Source organism: Acinonyx jubatus, chromosome A1 (assembly GCF_027475565.1).
Source record: "Acinonyx jubatus isolate Ajub_Pintada_27869175 chromosome A1, VMU_Ajub_asm_v1.0, whole genome shotgun sequence".
Lineage (NCBI taxonomy): Eukaryota > Metazoa > Chordata > Mammalia > Carnivora > Felidae > Acinonyx > Acinonyx jubatus.
The window spans coordinates 21,985,796-22,008,358 of record NC_069380.1 but is presented as its reverse complement, the minus strand read 5'-3'; the positions used below and the strand labels follow the sequence as shown (position 1 = coordinate 22,008,358).

The following is a 22,563-nucleotide window of genomic DNA, read 5'->3' as shown; positions in this document are numbered from 1 at the left end:
CAAGAAAATACGGAAAGTCAGAGGCAGGCCGGTCCCAGACCAGTTCAGGAGAAATCTCTTAAACATTGTGTTCTGGGTATATTATCTTTCTTATGTCACAATTGATCAACTTCTTCTAGGCTGGGGGCAGATCCTTAAAGTAACAGGTCTACACTGATAAAAATAATAATACTAAGACTTAAATATATGGTGCTTATAGTAACAATAGCTAACATGTACAAATAGTGTTTACTGTATACCATTCACTGTCTTAAGCACTTGACATATGTTAACTCAGTCATCAAAATAACCCTGTGAGTGTTGAGTTAATTTGAAAGCCTTCAGTCATGGATTGGGAAATTACATTGCTCAAGGTATGTTAACTATTATTCAAGGGTACAAGGCCCAAAGGATTTTCCATTTTATTATTACTCACAACCTCATTAAGTTGGAACCCTTGAGCAAGCCTGAAGAAGCAGGTGAATAAAAAAACAAGACAAGGATTAGATGCTACAGAGAATTTTGTTCACGTGCTTTGTGTAAGCTGAGGGTTGCTGTTTGTGCTGAATTGTGTTTTTCTTACCCCACCCCGAAATTCATATGTTGAAGTCCTAACCCTCAGTACTGCAGAGTGTGACTGTATTTGGAGATTGGGTCTTTAAAAAGGTAATTAAGCTAAAATGAGGTCATTAGGAAAGGCCCTAATCCAATAGAATTTTCCTTTTTACCAGTGTCCTGTAAGAGAATATTAGGACAAAGACACATAAAGGGAAGACCATGTGAAAACATAGGAGGAATGTGACCATCTGCAAGCCAAGGAGAGAGCCTTCAGAAGAAACCAACCATGCCAACAACTTGATCTCAAACTTCTAGCCTCCAGAATTATGAGAGAACAAATTTCTGTTTAAGCACCCCCCAGTCTGTGGAACTTTGTTATGGCAGCTAAGCAAACTAAGATGATAGCCAAAATAATACATTTGTAAATATTGAAGAGCATGAATATATGTTTTTGATTTTTGGGTTGATTTTTTGGCTCTGTCTGCTAAAACCTCTGTTGGGTTTCAGAAATAGAAATGTGAGGTACTTTGTTCTTCTCAGACCTGACTTAATGTCAGTCTTAATGTATAATGAAGAATGCAAGTTCCATGTCCTTGTAGAAAGGAGAAAATTAAATTACATCTGCAAGATTGATTCCATCCATAAACATTTTCCTCTTTATTTTTTCAGTGATTATATTTGGTTTTGTAAGTTATTTTTTATGAAAATGTAGGTGAACATTTTTAGAAATTAATATAACCTTAAACATTTCATATGAGGTATATAGTCTTCAAAATAAACAATTTAAACTATTAGAGTTTTATAGAATTAAACTTAAGTACTCCCTAAATTCAGAAGGTTCAATTTTTGTTAACTGCACAGAACAAATCACTTATAACATCTTATAACATCTTGGGAGTTTTTGTTTTTTCCTTTAGAGATTATAGAATATTAGGAGCAACCTCCACACCTTCATGGGGCTTGATCTCATGACCCCAAGATCAAGAGTCACATGCTCTACCTATTGAGCCAGCGAAGCACCCCACCAACCTTAACTGATCCTTTAGGTTTTAAAGTAGTGAAACTTTCTGGAGTAATAAATAATACCATGGTTTTCCAGATGGCCATCTTAGCAGTTTATGACTAATTACATTAGAAAGATTGATTATTTCCCTGGGGTTCAAACTAGGGAGAAAATCCCAGACTCCTCACCCTTTGGAGACAGACCTAAATATCTATACAGTGTTTTGAAAAGTTCCCAGGGTGATTGCAAGTTATCTTTCCTTTCATCTAGTGTACATCTTTTCATCTAATACTCTTTAATCGTGCTGTGAAGCAGGTATAAGATTGATACTTTCTTATTCTCATTTTACATGTAAGAAACTTAGACCAACAGCAGTTAGGTTAAATTGAAACAGATGACAAAGGAGTTCTTTATTATCTTTGAAATGCAAAATAGTATTTTCAAAGTTGTATCTAGCAGTGATTAGTAACAGTTGAAAATTAAGATAGTAAGATATAATTTATACATATGGATTGTATTTTAAAAATATTGCTCACTTACTATTGTTTTTCCTTTAGAATATACACAGATATTATTAAGTAGTGATTATTCCTGACATTTAAATAAAATTTATTTGTGTAGACAAAGCATAAATAAATAAATTATGGCACTTTTATTCATTAGTTCAGATTCCAGGGTGGTACCTCAGTTCTATATTTTTTATTATAAATGTTCATTTGAATTTGCCTCACTGTAAGTGGCTAATTGATGTAAATTGAGTAAATGCACTGGGAGTTTACTATATAATAGAACAGTTGGTTGAATGGTTTTGTAAAATGAAGAACTTTTTCAGTAATACTAATGATCACCTCTTAGTTTACTTTTTAAAAGTAAATCTGGTTTAAACTAAATGATATCTCAGGTCTCCTTCAGCTTCTAACTTTTCCAAAACTGTATACTCGGTTTGTTTAGAGGTATTCATGTCAGACTTTCCAGTCTCTGGTGTCTATGCCCCTTTGTCCTTTTCTTTCCTTCCTCACTCCAGAGATGTCTTTTCTGCTATTCTGCTTTTTTTTTTGAAACTTACTTCCTTCCCTAAGTAAATAATTTTATATTTAAAATTATTTTTTATTTTTTTAAGTTTATTTTTTATTTATTTTGAGAGATAGTGTGAGCGAGGATGGGACAGAGAGAGAGAGAGAGAGAGAGAGAGAGAGAGAGAGAATCCCAAGCCAGCTCCGAACTGTCAGTGCACAGCCTGACTCGGGGCTTGATCCCATAAACTGTGAGATCATGACCTGAGCCAAAATCAAGAGTCATCCCCCTTACCCCACTGAGCCACCAGACACCCCAATATTTTTATATTTGATCCCTTAAAATTTCGTCAGTCTTCCATAACTTCTCTAAGCCTTTGTATCTTTTTACTATCAAAGAGTTTAGGGAGCATTAAATTTTTATTATGTTCTTAGAGATTTTTACATGCTTTATTAATGAATATACTCAGCATATTTAGACCTTTAATCAGTGACATTTTCATTATATCTTTTTTGTGTTATGTTTTAATATAACATTTTTGAATAAATATTTCCATGTATCATCATAGCCTATTTGTGAGAATAATTTATAGTATTATCTATAGTCATTGTCAATGCTAATCTGCCCTTTGGGTTAGGTATCTTACCCAAAACATGTTTCAAGCATATGTTTGTTTACTACTTAAGTAACGTAAATATTAGTAGTATTTAATATTTAAGTTTAGAATACACTTAAAATGTTCACTAGTTCTGCGTGTCTCTTCAGAATGTGAGAAGTTGAACTGTTGGTGGACATTCAAATAATTGCTTTTATCAACTCTTCACCCACTGTTGACTCTGTTAACTCAAACCAGGCATTAGAAGTTCCCAACATTTGCACTAAAGAATGATAGAGAACTGGCTGGCTGATATATTGTGTCAGGGGAGTCTTGATCATGGCAACAGCTCTGTTATTAGGGATGTAAGAAGTGAAAGAACTTGGGGAAGAAGGAGTGTAGTGAAACTGTCAGGGCTGAACTCTGATTTCATAAAGGGATTAGGGATTGGAAGCCAGCAGTACCTTTGAGATAAGTACAAACCTAAGAGCACAATCATTTGTTCTTGTGAAATTTGAAGATACTGAAGAATTTCATTTTTATAGCCCAATGAAGTACTAATCATTTTATGATATTCTATTTGTAAAATTTGCTAATTTTGCAAATAGAGGCATCCATGACATACATTACAAAATGATGGATAATTTATCAGGATTCCTCACCTGTCACACTTCTGAGAGTTACTTTGTTTATAAGATATCTGTGGTCACTAAATTAGATAATACATGTTAAGAAGCTGTGTCATTATGATTATACAGTTTTGTGGCAATAATTAACCTCAGGTAGAATAACTAGTTTATCATTCATAGTTCTTCTCTTCTTTCTCCTTATCACATTGTACTATTGTTTATAATAAGGTTATGACAAATTGTTCTGCATTTATGCAGATGAATATAAAGTGACGTAGGATTCTAGGGTCACTTGGGTGACTCAGTTGGTTACGTGTCTGACTCTTGGTTTCAGCTCAGGTCATGGTTTCACAGTTTGTGAGTTCAAGCCCCGTGTTGGGCTCTGTGCTGGCAGCATGGGGCCTGCTTGGGACCCTCTTTCTTCCTCTCTCTCTGCCCCTCCCTTGCTCATTCTCTCTCTCTCTCTCTCTCTCAAAATAAATAAATAAACATACCCTAGAATTTGATGGTCAGGGGAGGCCTTTCTGAAGAGATAACATTTGAGATCATGGAGTAATAAGAAGCAGGTCCCCTAAATAAAACCTGTGTACAGAGAGAAGTTCCTAGATTTTATAAAATGCATTTTAAAGCCATCTACTTGCATAAAACCTCCCAAGGTTCAAGAATCTCCTTAGGGGAAAAAAATCCCTGCCCAGAAAACGTGACTGACTACTTTTTCCTCTTGCTTTTTTTTTCTCTTGGTTATCCTTCACTCTGATTTCTGTTAAAGCTATTTTCTCATCCTCCAGCATTTCTTTTTATTCTGATTCATTATTTCTCTTCTTATTTTTGTTTCCTTTTTTTTTTTTTTTTTTTTTTTTTTTTAACTTTCTTTGAGTTAACTACACCTTTTCTCACTTATTGACTTGGGTGCTTACTAATTTTCAGTCTGTCTAAGTATTTAAAGGCCTGTGTTTTTTGATAATACAATTTTGCCTTTATTTCAGGGCTTTAACTTAAAATGTTTTTGTTACATTTCACTGCTGTTGATTTACTATTTTTCATTATGATTTCTTCCCCTTTCATTATGATTTCTTAACCCACAAATTATTGAAGCTTTTTAAAATTTGCGAATATATTTTTAAATTTCTAACTTAATTGCAAATAGAGGACATACAATATTAATTCTTTGCAATTTGTGACACTTGATTTATGATGTTCTCTATAGTCCATTCTTGTAATTTTCATTCCAATTCCATATGTGCTTGGAAAGAATATATATTTTCTAATTGTCAGGTGCAATATTCTTTACATGGCCACCAAATCAAGATTATGAATGGTGTTGTTAAGGTCTTCCGTATCCTTGATAATTATCATCTACCTGTTCTGTTAATCACTGAGAAAAAGTATTAAAATAGACCACCAAAATAGTAGGTTTGGCATTTTCTCTCTAACTTCTTTTAATCTAATTTATTTACTCTTTTTAATAGGCAAACTTAGTCCATTTATATTTATTTTATTAATATATTTGGATTATTTCTAACAATTTATTTTGTTTTCCATTCACCCTACTTTTCTTCCTACCTACTTCCCTTGAAATGAGGGTCTTTCAATCTTTGCCTGAAATATTAACCAAGAAGGTGAAAGATCTCTACACTGAAAACTACAAAACTTTGATGAAAGAAATCGAAGAAGACACAAATAAATGGAAAGGTATCCCATGTTCATGGATTGGAAGAATTAGTATTGTTAAAATGTCCATACTATCTACAGCCATCTTTAGATTCAGGGTAATCCCCATCAAAATTCCAATGGAATTTTTTTTACGGAAGTGGAGAAAACACTGCTAAAATTTGTATGGAACCACAAAAGACCCATGAATATCCGAAACAATCCTGAAAAAGAAGGACAAAGTAGGAGGCATCATACTTCCTGAATTCCAGTTGTATTGTAAAGCTATAGTAATTAAAAGTTCTGGCATAAAACAGAAAGGACCAAAGGAAGAGAATTGAAAGCCCATAAATAAACCTATGCATGTATGGTCAGCTAACATTTGAAAAGGAAGCCAAGAATACTCAGTGCAGAAAAGACGGTCTCTTCAATAAACGATGCTGGGAAAATTGGAATGTTCACATGTAAAAGAATGAAACTAGACCCATACTGTACACCATTCACAAAAATTAACCGGAAATGGATTAAAGAGGGGAAAACTATATACCAAAATGTTCACTTCAGTGTTGTTTTTTTTAATAATGGAAAAATTGAAAGCTACCCAAATTCCTTACATTAAGAAAATGGTTAAGTAGTTTATGGCGTGGTCATTGGAGTAGTTAATAGCATGGAAAAATCTTTTTAAAATATTAAACATTAAAAGATACCAAATTGGAGTTCTTACATATATACATATATATAAATATGTATATACGTATGTATGTATGTTAAGGGGGGAAACTAAGCCTATGCATAGGGAACAAGATTAAGAAATTTATCAAAATGTTAACAGTGTTTATTGTAAGATAGAAGGACTTCAGATTTTTTTTTCCAGTTTTCTGTTTTTCAAATGTCATAAAATTAGGGTGTATAATCTTTATTATGAAAAAAAAAGGTGAGATTAATTTAACAAATTCCAAAATATAACTTGAAGATGTCCTACTAAGTCAAGTATGCTCATCTCAAGCTCTGCTTATCACTTTATACTTTATCTTTTAAAAAATGAAATACTTAGCAACTAATGAACTAAGGATAGATGAGCCAAATATTCTGTGGTTTGACTCCATCTGTGTTTCAGAGTAAAGTTTATTGCCTTTCCAGTAAAAGTGTGCCACTGTATTTGTTTATTCCCTTACTTTTGGCTTAAATCTCCAGAAAACTGAAGTAATACTTTAACAAATGTGTAAAATGTGTAATCCCATTTTCCTTCCCAGTGTCATAAGGTTAAATAGGTCACATCTACTGTCCTGGCAAATATGTAATACTGTTTTATATATAATCTTGATTGTTATTATTTGCTCTATTATTTGATTATTTTGTTCTGATTAATACTTCTTTCCCTCATTTAAAGGTTATTCTGGTACAAGTTAACCCAGGGGAAGCATTTACAATAAGAAGAGAAGATGGACAGTTTCAATGCATTACAGGTAAGAATGGTAATTTGTTATCATTTGAGATGACAGAAATTTATAATACATAAAGGTGTATATGTTTATGGTTTCTTCTTTTCTTTCTCACTACCACTACCACACCAGCTCACAAACTCTGAATACCTTATGGTATTACAGTAGTATCCTAATCAGTCTCTTTTCCCTGGTTTCTTGATTAGTCTTACATTCCCCTTCTCAAAAATCTTCATTGAACCCAGTTCAAGTTCCTTATTAGTCTTTCTAAAAGATTATTTCATGTTTCTAGTGTTGCTTTCCCTTTCCCTTTAATATTGTTTCCCTTTATCTTGCTAAGTTGGCTTATTCATTGTCTTCTTGAACCTGTCTTGTATTTTCTGTACTATTCTTATCTAGAATCCGCCCTTATCTCCACCATCTCTAGCCTATCCAAATCCTACCAATGCTTCAATACCAAGTTCAGATCTTATCTTTAAAAGAATTTTTTTTGTAAAGTCACTAGCCACCCTGCCACACACCACATTTATGACAAACTAAAACATCTCCAGATATTACCATGTGTTCCAGGGGAGGCATACAGAAGAACCACCACTCTAAAGAGAAGAGCAGTAAAAAGATCACTGACTTTGGTATCAGAGAACCTGTGTTTAAATCCCAACTCTGCTAACATACTAGCTATATAGAACTTTTGCATGTCATTTAATCTCTATCAGCACATTGCAGTTTAATTGATTTTGTAAGGAAGGAAATTCACAAATTATAGTTATAAATTAACTTTTAAAATAGAAGTTACTTGGGGTGCCTGGGTGGCTCAAATGGTTAAGCGTCCAACTTCTGATTTTGGCTCAGGTCATGATCTTATGGTTTGTGAGTTCAAGTACTGCATTCAGGCTCTGTGCTGGCAGTGCAGAGCCTGCTTGAAATTCTCTCTCTCTCTCCATCTCTCTGCTCCTCCCCTGCTTGTGCTCTGTCTCTCAAAATAAAATAAACATTAAAAATAAATAAATAAATAAAAGTTATTTAAAATTCAAAGTCTGGTTATCTAACTGTGTTTAGCAGTTTTTGTATTTTAAGTCACACTATAATGGTAATGAGTATCCTCATTTGCAGATGTGTTTGAAAAGATGTTGTATTAGTTAAAATGCTTCCATCATAAACAATATTTATTGAAAACAAGTTGAAGAAATGTACAAATAAACCTAAGACATAGCTCTGTTAGAAACTTACATTCTAAGAGTTAGCCAGTATAAAAATAGAATTATTTTTATAAAATCCTAACTGGCAGGTAAAGACTGGCAGGACCCGAATAGCCTATTTAATTTATAATGTGCCTGTAGTATTAATAGTCTTTTTTTTTAAATTTTTTTAACGTTTATTTATTATTGAGAGACAGAGCATGAACAGGGGAAGGGGAGAGTGGGAGACACAGAATTGGAAGCAGGCTCCAGGCTCTGAGCTATCAGCACAGAGCCCGACATAGGGCTCAAACTTGCAAACCACAAGATTATGACCTGAGCCTGAGTCAGACACTCAACCAACTGAGCACCCAGGCACCCCAATAGTCTCTTAATAGTAGGAACTGACTACGTGTGAAGATACTTTTATGCAGAGATAAATTTCTTTGCTTCAGTAGAAAAGCGAGACTCCTCTCTGTATGACAGATTATAAGAGTGGACTCTTTGTTTTAAAATTACTGGGCAGAGTTTTTAAAAACACAGGATAGAAAAAGGGGAACCGTAAAGAAGGTAAAAAGCTTTCCCCTTTTCATGTTTTTGTTTTTCAAAATTAAAAGACAGGATGAATGTGGAAGGACTGATAGTGAATGAGGGCTTGGGGTGAAGTTTTTCTAAAGACCATCATGCTCTCGCTCCAAGCAAGAGAAGACAGGACAAGAAAAGACTAAGCACTACTGGGAGCTCATCTTCTCCTTTTCTTCCCCTTTGCTATCACTAGTTTTTATTATGTAACAGACATCTTCCTGTACTAGTTCTAGAGCTAGGTAAAAGGTAAGAGTAGAATTCAGTGTGGAGGCAACAGATAACAAAGAAGAAAGCCTTAAGGGAGAAAAATCATATGCCAGTGGAGCTCAGAGTAAATTAGTATCCTTGGCTCTAAGGCCATCAGGTTAGGAAAACTTTTCTCTTCACAGTCACTAGACCAATAAAAGAAAACCTCTGTAATGAAACCTAAAAAACTGGGATTATTTCCAGTGTAAATTAATAAACATTTGGTTTAATCCCATTTGTGAGGGTGCCTGATCCCATTTATGAGGGCTCCACTCTCATGATTTCATCACCTCCCAATGACCCTATTTCCTAATACCGTCACATTGGGGTTAGGATTTCAACATATGAATTTTGGGGGGAATATATTTAGTTTTCAGCAGCACTGCATTGATAGGAGTGGCAGAGATGAGCTGCAATGCCCAAGTGGGGTGTCAGAGCCTAAATTGGGTGAAGAGTTCATCCATATGAGAACAGCCAAGTGCAGAGAGTTAGAGCCCAGAGTGAGGAGAGAATTCACACAGCAAAGTGTCGTGATATAGGGACTCAGAGTCTAAGCAGGCTGATGAGCGTATCATCAAGAAGGGGTGGCCTGGTGTGGGATGTAAGAATCTCAGCAGGATAAAGAAGTCATCAATACAGTGCAGCAGTCCAGCATAGGGAATCAGTGCCAGAATAAAGTGAGAGTACCTACAGGTGAAGGCAACCTGATGTAGGGAGTCAGAGCTGAGAATGAGGAGGTCATCTGTGTGGAAGGGTAGCCTGACATGTGTTGTCAGAGCCCCAGTAGAGTCAGACCATTCACACGATGGAGGTGGTCCTTAGTAGACAAAGCCCAAGTCACGTAAAAAAGACATCCACACAGAGGACGGTGTGGAGGGCCTCCACAGAGGGATGGCCTGGCATGGGGTGTCCCAGCCCCAGCAGGGTAATGAAAGTATCCATACATTGGAGGTACTCATCAAGAAGAGTCAGAGCCCAAACAGTGTGAGGGCATTCGTGGGATAGGAGGTGACTTGGTTTGAGGTGTCAGAGCCCAAATGAGGTGAAGAAAATGTCTACATGGGAGGTAGAGGGTAGAATCCAGCAAGGAGAATCAGATCCTGGGTGTAGTGAGGAGGGTATCTCTTTGGCATGGCAGGAGATATCAAACCCAGGAAGCACCCATCCACACATGGGGGACAGCCTAACATAGGAAATGAGAACCTGAGTGAGGTGAGGAGGGCATCCCCATAGAGGAATAACCTGGTGTATCAGAGCCCAAGCAGAGGAAAGAAGTAGTCCACATGATGGGCTGAGGGGTAGAATGGCCTAGTGTGGGGAATCAGAGCCCAAATATGGTAAAAAGAGAATATACACAAAAGTGGAGTGGGTAGTCCAGCACAGGTTGTTAGAGCTTGTGCGTGGTGACATGGAGCCAAGGAGCGAAGGACACCTACATAGAGGGTTGTTAGAGGGTGGGGTGGGCTCAGTGTGGGGCATTAGACCGTGAGTAGGATAAGGCCATACATGCCGGGGGACAGAGTGGAGGGCGGGAGTGGTGGCAGAGATGGAAGATTGATGACACACACAGGGGGACTAATTAAAGAAACAGTTCTGTTAAGAATGATGAGAGACCTGGGTTTCTTACTATCTAGGAAGGAATTTTAGGTGTGGGAAGGGAAGAAACTAGAATGAATCCTGCTGGCAGTTGAATCAGAAAAATCAGACATTCCTGATTCTGGGTCTGGGGCAGAGAAAGTACAAGATGAGAATGGAACATATTGTTACCCCAGAAAGAGGGAAGATTGCAAAATGGATGGAGACATGTCAAAAGGATATAGTGACCGACTTGAAGGATATATATATATATATCAGTGGAGAAGCCTGGCAGGCACCATTTTAATCAAGTGATGAAATTGTATGTCTTCAGTAATGGCAGGAATCAAAATTGTGTGCTACCTGATAATGATACATTAAGAGGAACATGATGTCTCTTCCGTGATATTTCTGCCACAAATGCATAATCTGAATCTAAACACAAGGAAATAATAGACAAACCCAAATCAAGAGACATTCTGTAAAATAACCCTTAATCTTCACAGGTGAAGACTGTGAAAGTCCAGGAAAGACTGAGGAACTGTTCAGACTGATAGACTGAAGGGACATGCCAACTAAATACAACATGTGAACCTGAACTAGATGCTTTTGCTAGAAAGTACATTAATTAGGACAATTGGTGAATCTTGAATGGGATTTGAAAATTAGATGGTTTATTAGTTTCTTAGGGCTGCCATAATAAAGTAACACAAACTGGGTGACTTAAAACAACAGAAGTTTAATATCCCATAGTTGTAGAGGCTAGAAGTGCAAGATCAAGATGTCAGCAGAATCGATTCTTTCTGAGGGAGAATTCATGCCTCTCTTCTACTTGCTGGTGATGGCCAGCAATCCTTGGGGTTTCTTGGCTTTAAAGGCATCATTTTAATCTGTTTCCATCTTCACATGGCATTCTCCCTGTGTCTCTGTGTCTTCACATGGCTGTCTTCTTATAAGGATACCATATTGGATTGGGGTTCCATTCTACTCCAACATGACCTCATCTTAACCAATTTTATTTGCAATGACCTCATTCCCAAATAAAACTGCATTCTGAGGTGCTGGTACAGAAGCATATCTTTTTTAGGAAACACAGTTCAATCTGTAACAGATAGTAATGAGGTATCAGTGTTAATTTTCTGGTTTTGATGGTTGTGTTATATCAGAGAATGTCCTAATACGAAATGCATATGAAAGTATTCCATAGGTGATGGGCCATCATGTCAGCATTTTCCTTTCAAATGGTCAGGGAAGAAAGTTCTTTGTACCAGCTAGACATGCAATTTTTTTGGCAAAACTTACTGTTTCAAATTTTTTGAGAATGATTAAGAAAATGATACTTTTTTTTCCTTTTTTTTTTTTTTTTTTTTTTAGTGTTTATTTTGGTGGAGAGAGAGAGAGAGAGAGAGGTGCACATGCAAGTGGGAGAGGGGCAGAGAGAGAGGGAAAGAGAGAATCCCAAGCAGGCCTGAACCAAAGTCAAGAGTTGGACACTTGACTGAGCCATCCAGGCGGCCCAAGAAAATGATATTCTGTGTCTCAGAGAATTTATGGGAGGACTAGAGAACCAGACTCAAGGCTAATCTGCAGGAACAATGCCCCAAAACTATACTACAAAACTGGTCTGATTAAGGAGTCCTCATCAGTGCCAAGAGTGCCCTTTCTTCTCTAAGAACTCAATATTACTTGCTTGTAGTACAGATGCCACTTCTGCCACAGGAATCTTGTGCTACCAACCACTGCCTTCTAGGTTATCAGCACCCATAGGACCAGTGTGGTCTTTACCTTGCACCAAGTCAACTCCTTCAACCTACAAAGGGGTTTCAGAGTCTACGCACCAAAACAAATGACAGTATCCACTACTGGATAGACTTATCCAGAAAGGAAGACTTATCCAGAAAGGAAGACTTAACATTATGAATAGAACTTGATTATTTTAAAGAAAATTTTTAAGCTTATTTATTTATTTTTTGAGAGAGAGAGAGAGTGTGTGTATGCAAGCAGGGGAGCACTGTCATTGTAGAGCCCAATGCAGGGCTCGTTCTCAGGAACCTGTGAGACCATGACCTGAACCAAAACCAAGAGTCAGACACTTAACTGACTGAGACACCCAGATGCCCCAAGTGTCTGACTCTTGGTTTGAGCTCAGGTCACAGCTAATGGGTTCAAGCTCCACACTACCAGGACAGAGCCTGCTTGGGATTCTCTCTCTCTCCCCACCCCCACCCCCCACCCCCATCTCTGCCCTTCCCCTGCTCGTGTGCGCTTTCTGTCTCTCAAGGTAAATAAATGAACTTAAAAAAAAAAAGACACTTAACCGAGTGAGCCACCCAGGTGCCCCTAGGACTTAGATGGGTTTTTTTGGTTTTTTGTTTTGTTTTGTTTTTTTAGAGAGAGGGTGCAAGTGAGCAAGGGACACAGAGAATCCCATGAGGGGTGGAGGAGTGGGGAGAGTGGGGCTCACCTGAAGTGGGGCTCATGCTTACCTGGAGCGGGGTGCATGCTCACCTGAAGCAGGACATCAGCTCCCCTGATGCAGGAAAGTTCAAAACAGTTGGCATATTACTCTGGTTAGATGGTATCCCTTTAACATATTTTGAAAGAAGTATTGACAAACTGAGGTTGAACCCAGGAAGGCAGCCAGGAGAGCATACAGTCAAGAAATTATTCTTATAAAAGACTATAAAAATACTTGAAGGATGTTTAACCTAGAAGAGAGCTGTGACTTGAAGACCTTGTTCTCAGCACTTTTAGAGGGAAAATTTTAGACTGACAGATGAGAGTTGCAGGGAAGCAAATTTTGACAGGGAAGAACTGTCCAAAAATTATGGTTCTATAAAAATGGAGTCATTGCTTTGTCACACCTGAGTCCCATCATTGTATGTGCTCATGCATTGGGTTGGGTGGTATTATGAAAGTAATTCTTACATAGAAAAGAAGTTTGATTGGGTAAACTCCAGTATTTAACTAAAGATTCTTTGATTCCAAAATTACCTCTTAGTTAAACTGAGATCTCTTTAATTTTGGGAACGAGCACACTGACGGGGAGCCTGAAATTTAACAAGTATATCTGTGCCTGGGCATATTTCATAAAGTAGTTGAGCTAGTGAATGGTTATTGCTCAAAGCAGACCTGTGAACAGGATGCCAACTTGTAATGTATTAATAAGCCTCATTCCTAATGAAATAAACACTTGAGGGAGAAACTTTCACTAACCTTCTGAAGCTTATAGGGGCAGGAACAATGATGCTGTCTTTATCGTGGTACATAAAACATTGAAGTGTTCAAGGATTATTAGCTTCCTTCTGTTTGGTTTCCTTAATGATAGAAATTGGCTCTTTTACATCTCTGATTTTCTGTGCTAAAATAATGCCTTTAACTTAGTGGGCATGCTGTCAATATTTATTGAAATTAACTGCTAAAATATTTTTAAGTATATCAGTATACTTGTTTGCCTTGCTAAGTACTATCAACCAAAAATATACTTTTATACTTAGGGGTATTTTAGTGTATCAGAGTCTTCAACATGAGCACCAGTTAAGATTATAAAGTAATGTGGACATGTTAACTTAAATATGTAAAAAGTGAACCAAAGATAATGCCAGGATGTTGATCATTCGACCATCCTGGATTTCTGCTTATTTTCTTACGATTTGATTCCTATGTGTAGAAAAAGTGTCAAGGTGAATTCAAGTTTGTTGAGAAGTATTAACCTTTGCTTTCTCATATCTTAGCTTACTTAGAGAAGCCAATAACATAGCAATCTAAGAATACGTTGATTCTGAGCCCCTTTACCACTAGAGTTAGTGTGATGTCAAGCTCCACCTCCCAAGTCCTGCTGTTTTCCTTTTTCTTCCAAGCGACTGTGTGCAACTTCTCAGCAGTTACTGATGTTTTCTCACCATTGTTGCTGCTGATGTTGCTTTCCATTCTACATGGGAAACCCCAGTAGGGGATTTATTTGACTCTTGTTTCTTCTGCTGTCACCTCATTCAAGAAGTGACTAATACTGTTGCTCCTGCTGCAGTTATTATTGACACTTCCGTTCCCTTTTTTGTTCTCTTCACTGTTGCTGCTGCTCGTCACTGCTTTTCTATTCTCACCTTGTCTTTTCATGCCCCTCATCCTGACTCTTCCTGCCATTAGAGGGGTTTTTGAAGTTAAGAGGTTTGTCCCAACCAGTAGGTACTACTTTGTTCTTCTCTGTGTGCTCTGGGATCATGGTGAGTATAACCAAATATCTGCCTTCCTTACAGTTAGTCTGCTCTTTCATATTTGTGATCTCCTTTGCAGAGCATTTTTTAGCCAGTTCTCCTGAACTGAGCCAGATGACTTTTGAGGTCCTTAGTAAATACAGTATTTTATTAAATACTGATAAGCCCTGTATTCCATTAATCCCAACTCTGTTACCTAAGAGTGAGTTCTCTGCCCTCCATAAGTTGGAATTCCTGGACTTGTTCTTCTCTGTGTTCTTGTCAGAATCCCTTATGCCCATCAGATCTAATCAAAGCCCTTTTCTCTCAGAATGTCTTTGTCAGGGAAGGAAGAGGAAGATGGAGTTCTCATGCAAGTGGAACTCCTAGTTGATCTGCTGTGATATCCTGGAATCCCCAAGACATGTATACAAACTATACCTCAGCCCCCTTGACTCTTGTTAGATATGTCAGGGTTTGATATTAAAAGTATCTCTGAAATTTATTAGAAGTTAAATGTCTGTTGTTTTATATATCATTGTACAGTTACTATAACTAGCAGCATGAAATAACTGTACCTATAACTTTTCTTCCTAAATTCACAATAGAACTTCAAAGAAATAATAAGGTATGTGAACGAATTAATGGTTCATTGTTACAGGTACAGGTCTGAGAGTAAGTCCACCTGGGTTCTAGGACCAATGGGCACAATTCTAGGAAAACAGATTTAGCTCAGTATGAGAAAGATCTTTGTAGTAAACAGAACTGCCCAAAAGGCTCAGGAGTGATCAGTTTCCATCCATCTTTGTAGGTGGTAATACATATGCTGGCTCTTCACGTGATGGGGCTATTAGAGAGGAGGTTTAATTTCTTTTGAGTGGATGGTTGGAGTTGATGCCCTTTAAGGTTCTTCATGAGTCTAAAATTTTATGATTCTGTAGCTTTGGGTAGACTACTTAAATTCTGGTCATTATTTTGCACGTATGTGAAATAAGGGTGGGCAAGTGCAAATTTGATTAAGTTTCCACTGTTCAAGTTTTTAGGCATATGTAACTATGCCAGTATCTTATGCTATATCTTAAATATATTTGAATAATAGGGAGATCAATATTCTATGAGTTTTTTTATAAGACCACTGATTTTCTTTGGCCTACTGACTTTCTATCACTACAAATCTGACTGAATTTAACCAAGTTCTTTAGGTTCTACAGAAACTATAAATAACTCAAGTAGAAACCATGTGTAGTAGATTCTTATTCCTATATAAGTAGGCATTACTTTACAATTTAGCAAACTAAACCATGGAAAAGTTAGGTCCTTTATATATTACTTATAAAATCCTAACCACCCTTAGAAAATAAAGCATTTTATTTTCAAAGGCAACTATTTTCATACTGGTAGAAAGTAACATTATTTTATTAAAGACTTTACCACTTACAATTCCTCTCCCAAGATAAAAACAGCAGTTCTAGTAGAGAGTCTTAAAATACTAGTTTTGAAACATTAATGAGTCTTGTTTGTAAAAATGAATCATAGCAGATCATCCATTCATAAATCCAGCCCATTTTAGGTTAAGTGAATGACTATGACTCATCCTAAGTACATTGTGTAATAGTCCCAGGTTGTCCCTAAAAGCTATTAAGTGCTACTTTTTGAGAGAAACCATATTATATATGACTTAGTGAAGAGAAAATTGCAACATTGATGCCAAAAAGGAAAATATAGGCAAATTCAGTTGTCCTCAGTTCTTTATGTTCCTAATGAATAAAATATCACTGTTAAAGTTATTCTTCTGGAAATAGAAAATCTAAACCAGTTTAGGAAGTTCTTTTAAAATAAGTGACAAAAATCTTGATTAAAAAAATTCTAATGAATAATGGCAAAAGGAAATTAAGAGCCAGAAATACAGATATGTGCAATAGCTTGTATTAACTTCTCAATAAGTATTTATAAGCCTGTTGCATTCTGATACTTTTTATATTGGTTAGTGACTAAAATGAGCCTTTTGGGATCTATGCCTTCTCTGAGCTGGCCTCACAAAATGATGTTTTATTAAATAGACAAATATGAATATAAAATGTTTATTTTGGGTACAATTCTCTCTCCCCTTCAAGTGACCCTGTTTTCCCTTTTAGGAAAGAAGCCACTTATTAAAGGCAGATTACAAGGTGGGAAATGAAGAAGATAAGAACAGATTGACTTATAATGGAAAGTATGGGAAGATTAGACAATTTTAAAGGAAAGAATGAAAAATGAATATAGCTACTTTAATTAATTAGAGTCAGAAGTAGAAGAAGAGCTAAAAGATCTTTAAGCAGATTTTTAACTCTTAAGAACTACATATGTAAAACAGTGTCTGTTTAGTTTGATTTTTAAAGCTGCCTTTTGAATATGTAATTCTAAATGCTTGTAAAAAAATGTATGTCTAAGTTAAAGAAAATGGTAATGTGCTTTCATGAGGGAGAGGTTGCTATGGTTTTTAAAAATTAATGACTATGTGGTCAGTTATTTTTGTTTAAAAGTAGTTATATTTAGGAAATAGAAAAATAGAAATAATACACTTTCTATAGAAGAAATTTTGCTATCTGTTCCTAATTTCTCAGATATTTGCTTCTCCCTAGATTATTATGATTGGATTTTTATTAGGATCAAATATCCATTGGTCTTTGATTAAAATTAGCATCATTATTTGTTTGCTTAGGTTAAGATTAGCCCAATAAACATACTGTCTTTACTGAACATTTTTAGCCTTTTATATATGAAACAGCTGAGGAAATGTGCAGTTATAATGAAGTCTATTCCTGGCACTGTGTAGGCACTCAGTAAATATTTAATTGAATAAATGATCTCAGTAGATAATTATGTACAACATATAGGTTATCTCTTATTTTTTTGTACTACCTGTGTTTTCCCCTGAAATACTTGTTTAAAATCCCATTTCATCATGAAATGACTTGGAAACTGAGGCCAAAGGGATTGTTTTGGGGCTATATTCATTTTATTTAGCTTTGTATATCACAGCTTGACTCCGAATTCTCCTAGCATGGGAAAATAATCAACAATAGGTAGTAACCACGGTGATTGTATAATACTAGTACTGCTAGAGAATTACTGCTACACTTTTGTGAAGGTCACTAGTAACCTCTCTATTACTAATATGAGTGGTCTTGGTTCTCATCATACTTAACCTCTCTAGCAGGATTTCACACTGTATTATTTATTCCCCCCTTGGAACATTATTCTCTTGACTTTTCCTTTTATAGTTTACATATTCTCCTGGTTTTTCTCCTATCTCCCTGGCAACCCCTCTTCAGTCTTTTTGTTTTGTTGTGTTTATTTTTGAGAGAGAGAGTGGGAGAGGAGCAGAGAGAGGGGGACAGAGGATCTGAAGTGGGCTCTGAGCTGACAGCAGTGAGTCTGATGTGGGGCTCGAACTCATGAGCCGCAAGATCACGACCTGAACCAAAGTCAGACGCTCAGCCAGCTGAGCCACCCAGGTGCCCCCTCCTCAATCTTTTTTGATGTATATTAAGATAGGAGTTCAAAAATATGTAGCATATAAGTAAAATAAGCCAGTCACAAAAGGACAAATACTTAAGATTCCTCTTAGTCAGATTCATAGAGGCTGAAAGTAGAATGGTGATTGCTAGGGGGGCAAGGGAGAGAGATGAGGAATTACTGTTTAATGGGTACAGAGTTTCAATTTTAAAGATAACAAAGGTCTGGAGATGGATGATAGTAATTTTTTTGATGGTGATAATTATTGTACAACAGTCTTCTTAATGCCCTAAGTTGTACACTTGAAAATAGTTAAAATGGTTAATTTTATCCATATTTTAGCCACAGATTTCAAAAATAAATTTTAAAAACTTAAATTTTTACCAAAAAAAAAAAAAAAAAAGTATGTAAGATACCTGAAGCCAGAATTTAAATGATGTGGTAGAGGGACGCCTGGGTGGCTCAGTCGATTAAGCATCTGACTTCGGCTCAGGTCATGATCTCACGGTTTGTGGGTTCGAGCCCCGCGTCAGGCTGTGTACTGACAGCTTAGAGCCTGGAACCTGCTTCGGATTCTGTGTCTCCCTCTCTCTCTTCCCCACCTCTACTCTCACTTTGTCTCACTCTATCTCTTAAAAATAAATAAATGTAAAATAAAAAAATTTAAAAGATGTGGTAGATAGAATTGTAAGATAGCCCTCAAGGTCATTGCCCCCTATTGTACACACCTAGGACCATGAATATGATGAATTTTACTTCCATAATTAGGTTATATTATACAGTGCAGCTGACTTAAGAGAGATGATCTGGGGTGAACCTCAACTAATCAGGTCAACCTTTAAAAAAGGGACTGGACTCTTCTAGAAGTAAGAGATTCAGGAAAGGACCATGTGGCAAAGAATGTGGCCTCTAGCTGAGAGTGGCTTCCAGAAAGCCAATGGCCAGCAATGAAATGAGGGTCTTGGTCCTACAACCGTAAGAAATCTGAATTCTTCCACAACCCCCATATGAGAACACACCCTAACCAACACTTTGATTTTCACCTTATGTACCTTGAACAGGGAACTTAGTTATACTGTGCCCAGACTTCTGAACTACAGAACTGTGAACTAATAAATGGATGTTTTTAAAACCACTAAGTTTGTGCTAATGTTACACAGCAATTGAAAACTAAGAGAAATAATACAAACTTTTTTCTCTTTCGAATTATAGTTCAAAGATAGGCAATTAGTGCTTGTGTGGAGTTGTCTGCCCCAAAGGTGACACAGGGACCCAAGTTACTTCTGTCTTGGTCTGCCATCCCTAGGATATTGTGCTCATCTGCATGAACCAAGCTGGCTCACCACCATGTCTGTGTCCCAGACTAAATGCAAAAGGGGAAGAGAAAAAGAGATTTAAGATACACCCTCTTCTTTAAAGACATACCCTGGAGATTATACAGATCACTTCTCACATTCTAATTGACCATAGGGGGTCAATTAGAATTGCAAACAATTTTGGAAAGTAATGAATAAATGCCACAGAGTACAGAATAATAATAAATCTTGAAAGATCCTTTAAAAGTAAGTACAGTGTTTACCTATGGGGTGGTAGTGCATGAAGTGGGGAACAAGGATAGAATGAAGATTTTCTCTCTATACTTTTTTACATTTTTCATTTTTGAATCTTGTAAATGTACTTCCTATTAAAAATAGCATTTTATTCCGGGGCACCTGGGTGGCTCAGTTGGTTAAGCACCTGACTTCAGCTCAAGTCATGATCTCGTGGTTCATGAGTTCAAGCCCCGTGTTGGGCTCTGTGCTGACAGCTCAGACCCTGGAGCCTGCTTCAGATTCTGTGACCCCCCCCCCCCCCGCCACTCCCCTGCTCACTCTCTCTCTCTCTGTCTCTCAAAAAATAAATGTTAAAAAAAAAAAATTAATAAAAAAATAAAAATAGCATTTTAAGTAAATAAAACAAGTGCTGTAAGTAAGAAACTTCCACCTCCCTTCTTCCCCCCCCCCTTTTTTTCCCTTCTTTCTCTTTACCCAAAAAATATTTATTTACCTTTCCCCAGCAGTTTTTCACTTGTCCCTTTGGAATTTTCTCTCTATTCTTATTCTTTGTCCACCAGCAGAATTGGATTTTTGAGCTTTTTAGTCAGTGATCTTGGCCCAAAGGAAGCCATGTCAGATATGTTTGTCAGATAAATGTATATAGATATATACATAGGATTAAGTTACATTAGATATTTTTAAATGTTTGATACATTCAGATATATTCTACAGTAATTAATAATAAAAGGTCATTCCACTTTTCTTGTTATTGCATGTGCACAGTATTTTAACTACATTTTAGGCCATATCAGTTTTCATTGGTGACTGTTTATAGCAGAACCATACTATCATTCATAAAGTTGAGAGAGTAGTCAGTACATTCTGGACTTGAAATACCCTTCTGGACAATTCACTTGCAAATAAGTTAAGAACTTATATCTATATGAAGCAATTATTTCTTCTTAAGTGATATAGAGATAATGTGATTCGATCAAATCTGCCTAACTGGATGTATAAATTGGGGAAATTTCCACAAATAGCCACATTAGAGAGCTATACTTTTCTAACCAGATTTGATTAAAACTTGTCACAAAAATCCATTTAGCCATGTATTACACCTGAGTAGTTTTATGGCCTTTTAAAAACACTAGTCCCACATTGATTAGGACCCAAATCTATTTACAGAAAAGTCTGTGTCACTTTTGCTTATTTATTTTACAACTCTAGGATTGGCCCTCTTAAAACACTACCTTTTTTTATTTATTTATTTATTTATTTTTTATCACTGTGCTAAAAACCAGAAAAACCTTGCCTTCTCCCATTTTGTATAGTATGGAACCCTTAGCCTAATCTTCTAGGCACTCCATCCCTGGTTCCAATCTTTCTTTCCAGCTTTACTTCAGAAATCTTCCAGTCCAAATATTGCAAGATTTGTAGGTCCCCTAGTCTCTACATATTTCTTGCCAATACCCCCTTCATACCTTTGTTCACGTTGCGTCATCTTAGAAAAATCACACAGGAGTGTGCACACACATTTCTACCTGCTCATCTTTTGGGCAAGAAATCTTCATCAGTTGGTTTTAAGATATTTTTACTGAAGATGATGTTATTAGATTTAATAACTCTAGACATAAAAGTGTATGCTTTAAACTTTAACCTAGCACAGAGTGTTCTTGTAAAATACCTTTCCTATCAACTGAAAAGCAGAAAGCCCTTTTCCGAGTCATTTTACTGAAAATGTTTACAAAATAAACACTTATAGTCAACCTTGGTAAACAGAGTATACAGAAAACAATTCAGAATCATTATAAACATTAATACTGGTCATATGTACTGTTATTATTTAGAAAATTGAGTTGATAAATTGCTTAGTCTAGATTGAAGTATAGCCTAGAGGGTTTTTTTTTAATTCATTCTTTCATTTAGCAAATTATGAACTTATTATGTACAGTCACCATTGCAAAACTGAAGACATAGTGATGTATAAAATAGACATTATCCTTGCCCATCATGAAGTTTATAATTTCCTAGGGAAGACAAACAGTTAAGGAATTCATTAGAGTGAGAGAAGTGCTATGATGGAAAAGAACAGGAAGGGTGCTCACAGTAGGGTCATCCAAACAAGTTTTGGGGTTAGGACACTCAAAGGATGAGTTCTATTCTCTACTTTTTACCTCTTCAAATAGAACATTAAAAATTCTTATTAATTAGTGGTTTTATTTAATTAGAACTTGAATCTTGAAGGACATTAAGGATATAAACAGAATTAGCTTTCTTTTGTAATTAGGAAAACTATGACTTTAATGAATATATATGCATCAAAAAAATTGGGGGCACATTTCCTTCCAGTGCCTGTCCCTGTATGGTAGGATTACCATAGGTAGGAGTTTCTTTCTTCTTTACGTTTTCTATATAATGTGACCATTTTGGTTATCAATTATAATATTGATTACAATATTAATTGCTTAAATAACAGATATGAAGTTTTAGCCCCTTTTAAATTATTTAGTCCAACTTTCATTTTTAAAAATGTATAGATTATTTTCTTTAAAGCTGAGGCCTTGTAAGGCTCATTAAGGAAAATGGTGAACCATATAATGTATTTTGGTACAAATAAGTGGATGTTTTAACTATTAAAAACTAAAAAATGGGACATACTAAGCTTATTAAGTACATAATAATAGTCTGACGATTTTTGAAAATTAAGGGGGTGGAAGAAAAGAAATGTATAAATTTGATACCATAGTATAGAACTGATTTAAAGATTTCTGACACACAAGGGGACATATAAGAAACCCAGGGCAAAAAAAAACCTTTAGATTTTGAGGATTTTGTCCAACGCCAAAAAAGTTATCTGTATAAGCCAGACTATATTTATGGAAG

At 36.2% G+C, this 22,563-nt stretch overlaps 1 protein-coding gene and 1 long non-coding RNA gene across 7 annotated transcripts in view; one reads left to right on the top strand and one right to left on the bottom strand.

Annotated features, from left to right (window-relative positions):
* FNDC3A (fibronectin type III domain containing 3A) overlaps positions 1–22,563 on the top strand; it is a 143,367-nt gene that overhangs the window by 36,800 nt on the left and 84,004 nt on the right. For 4 of the 6 annotated variants that reach the window (XM_027064810.2, XM_027064811.2, XM_053215286.1 and 1 more), the window contains exon 3: positions 6,819–6,894. In XM_027064810.2, the coding sequence (XP_026920611.1) occupies positions 6,819–6,894 (76 nt within the window). Of the gene's footprint in view, positions 1–5,394; positions 5,471–6,818; positions 6,895–22,563 lie in introns of all 6 variants that reach the window. The other 2 variants (XM_053215293.1, XM_053215297.1) reach the window with 2 other exon arrangements.
* Positions 11,174–22,563, bottom strand: part of LOC106971994 (uncharacterized) — a 39,612-nt gene continuing 28,222 nt past the window's right edge. Inside the window, exon 3 of the long non-coding RNA XR_001429783.3 lies at positions 11,174–11,556. This is a non-coding gene — a long non-coding RNA (uncharacterized LOC106971994). The remainder of the gene's footprint in view (positions 11,557–22,563) is intronic.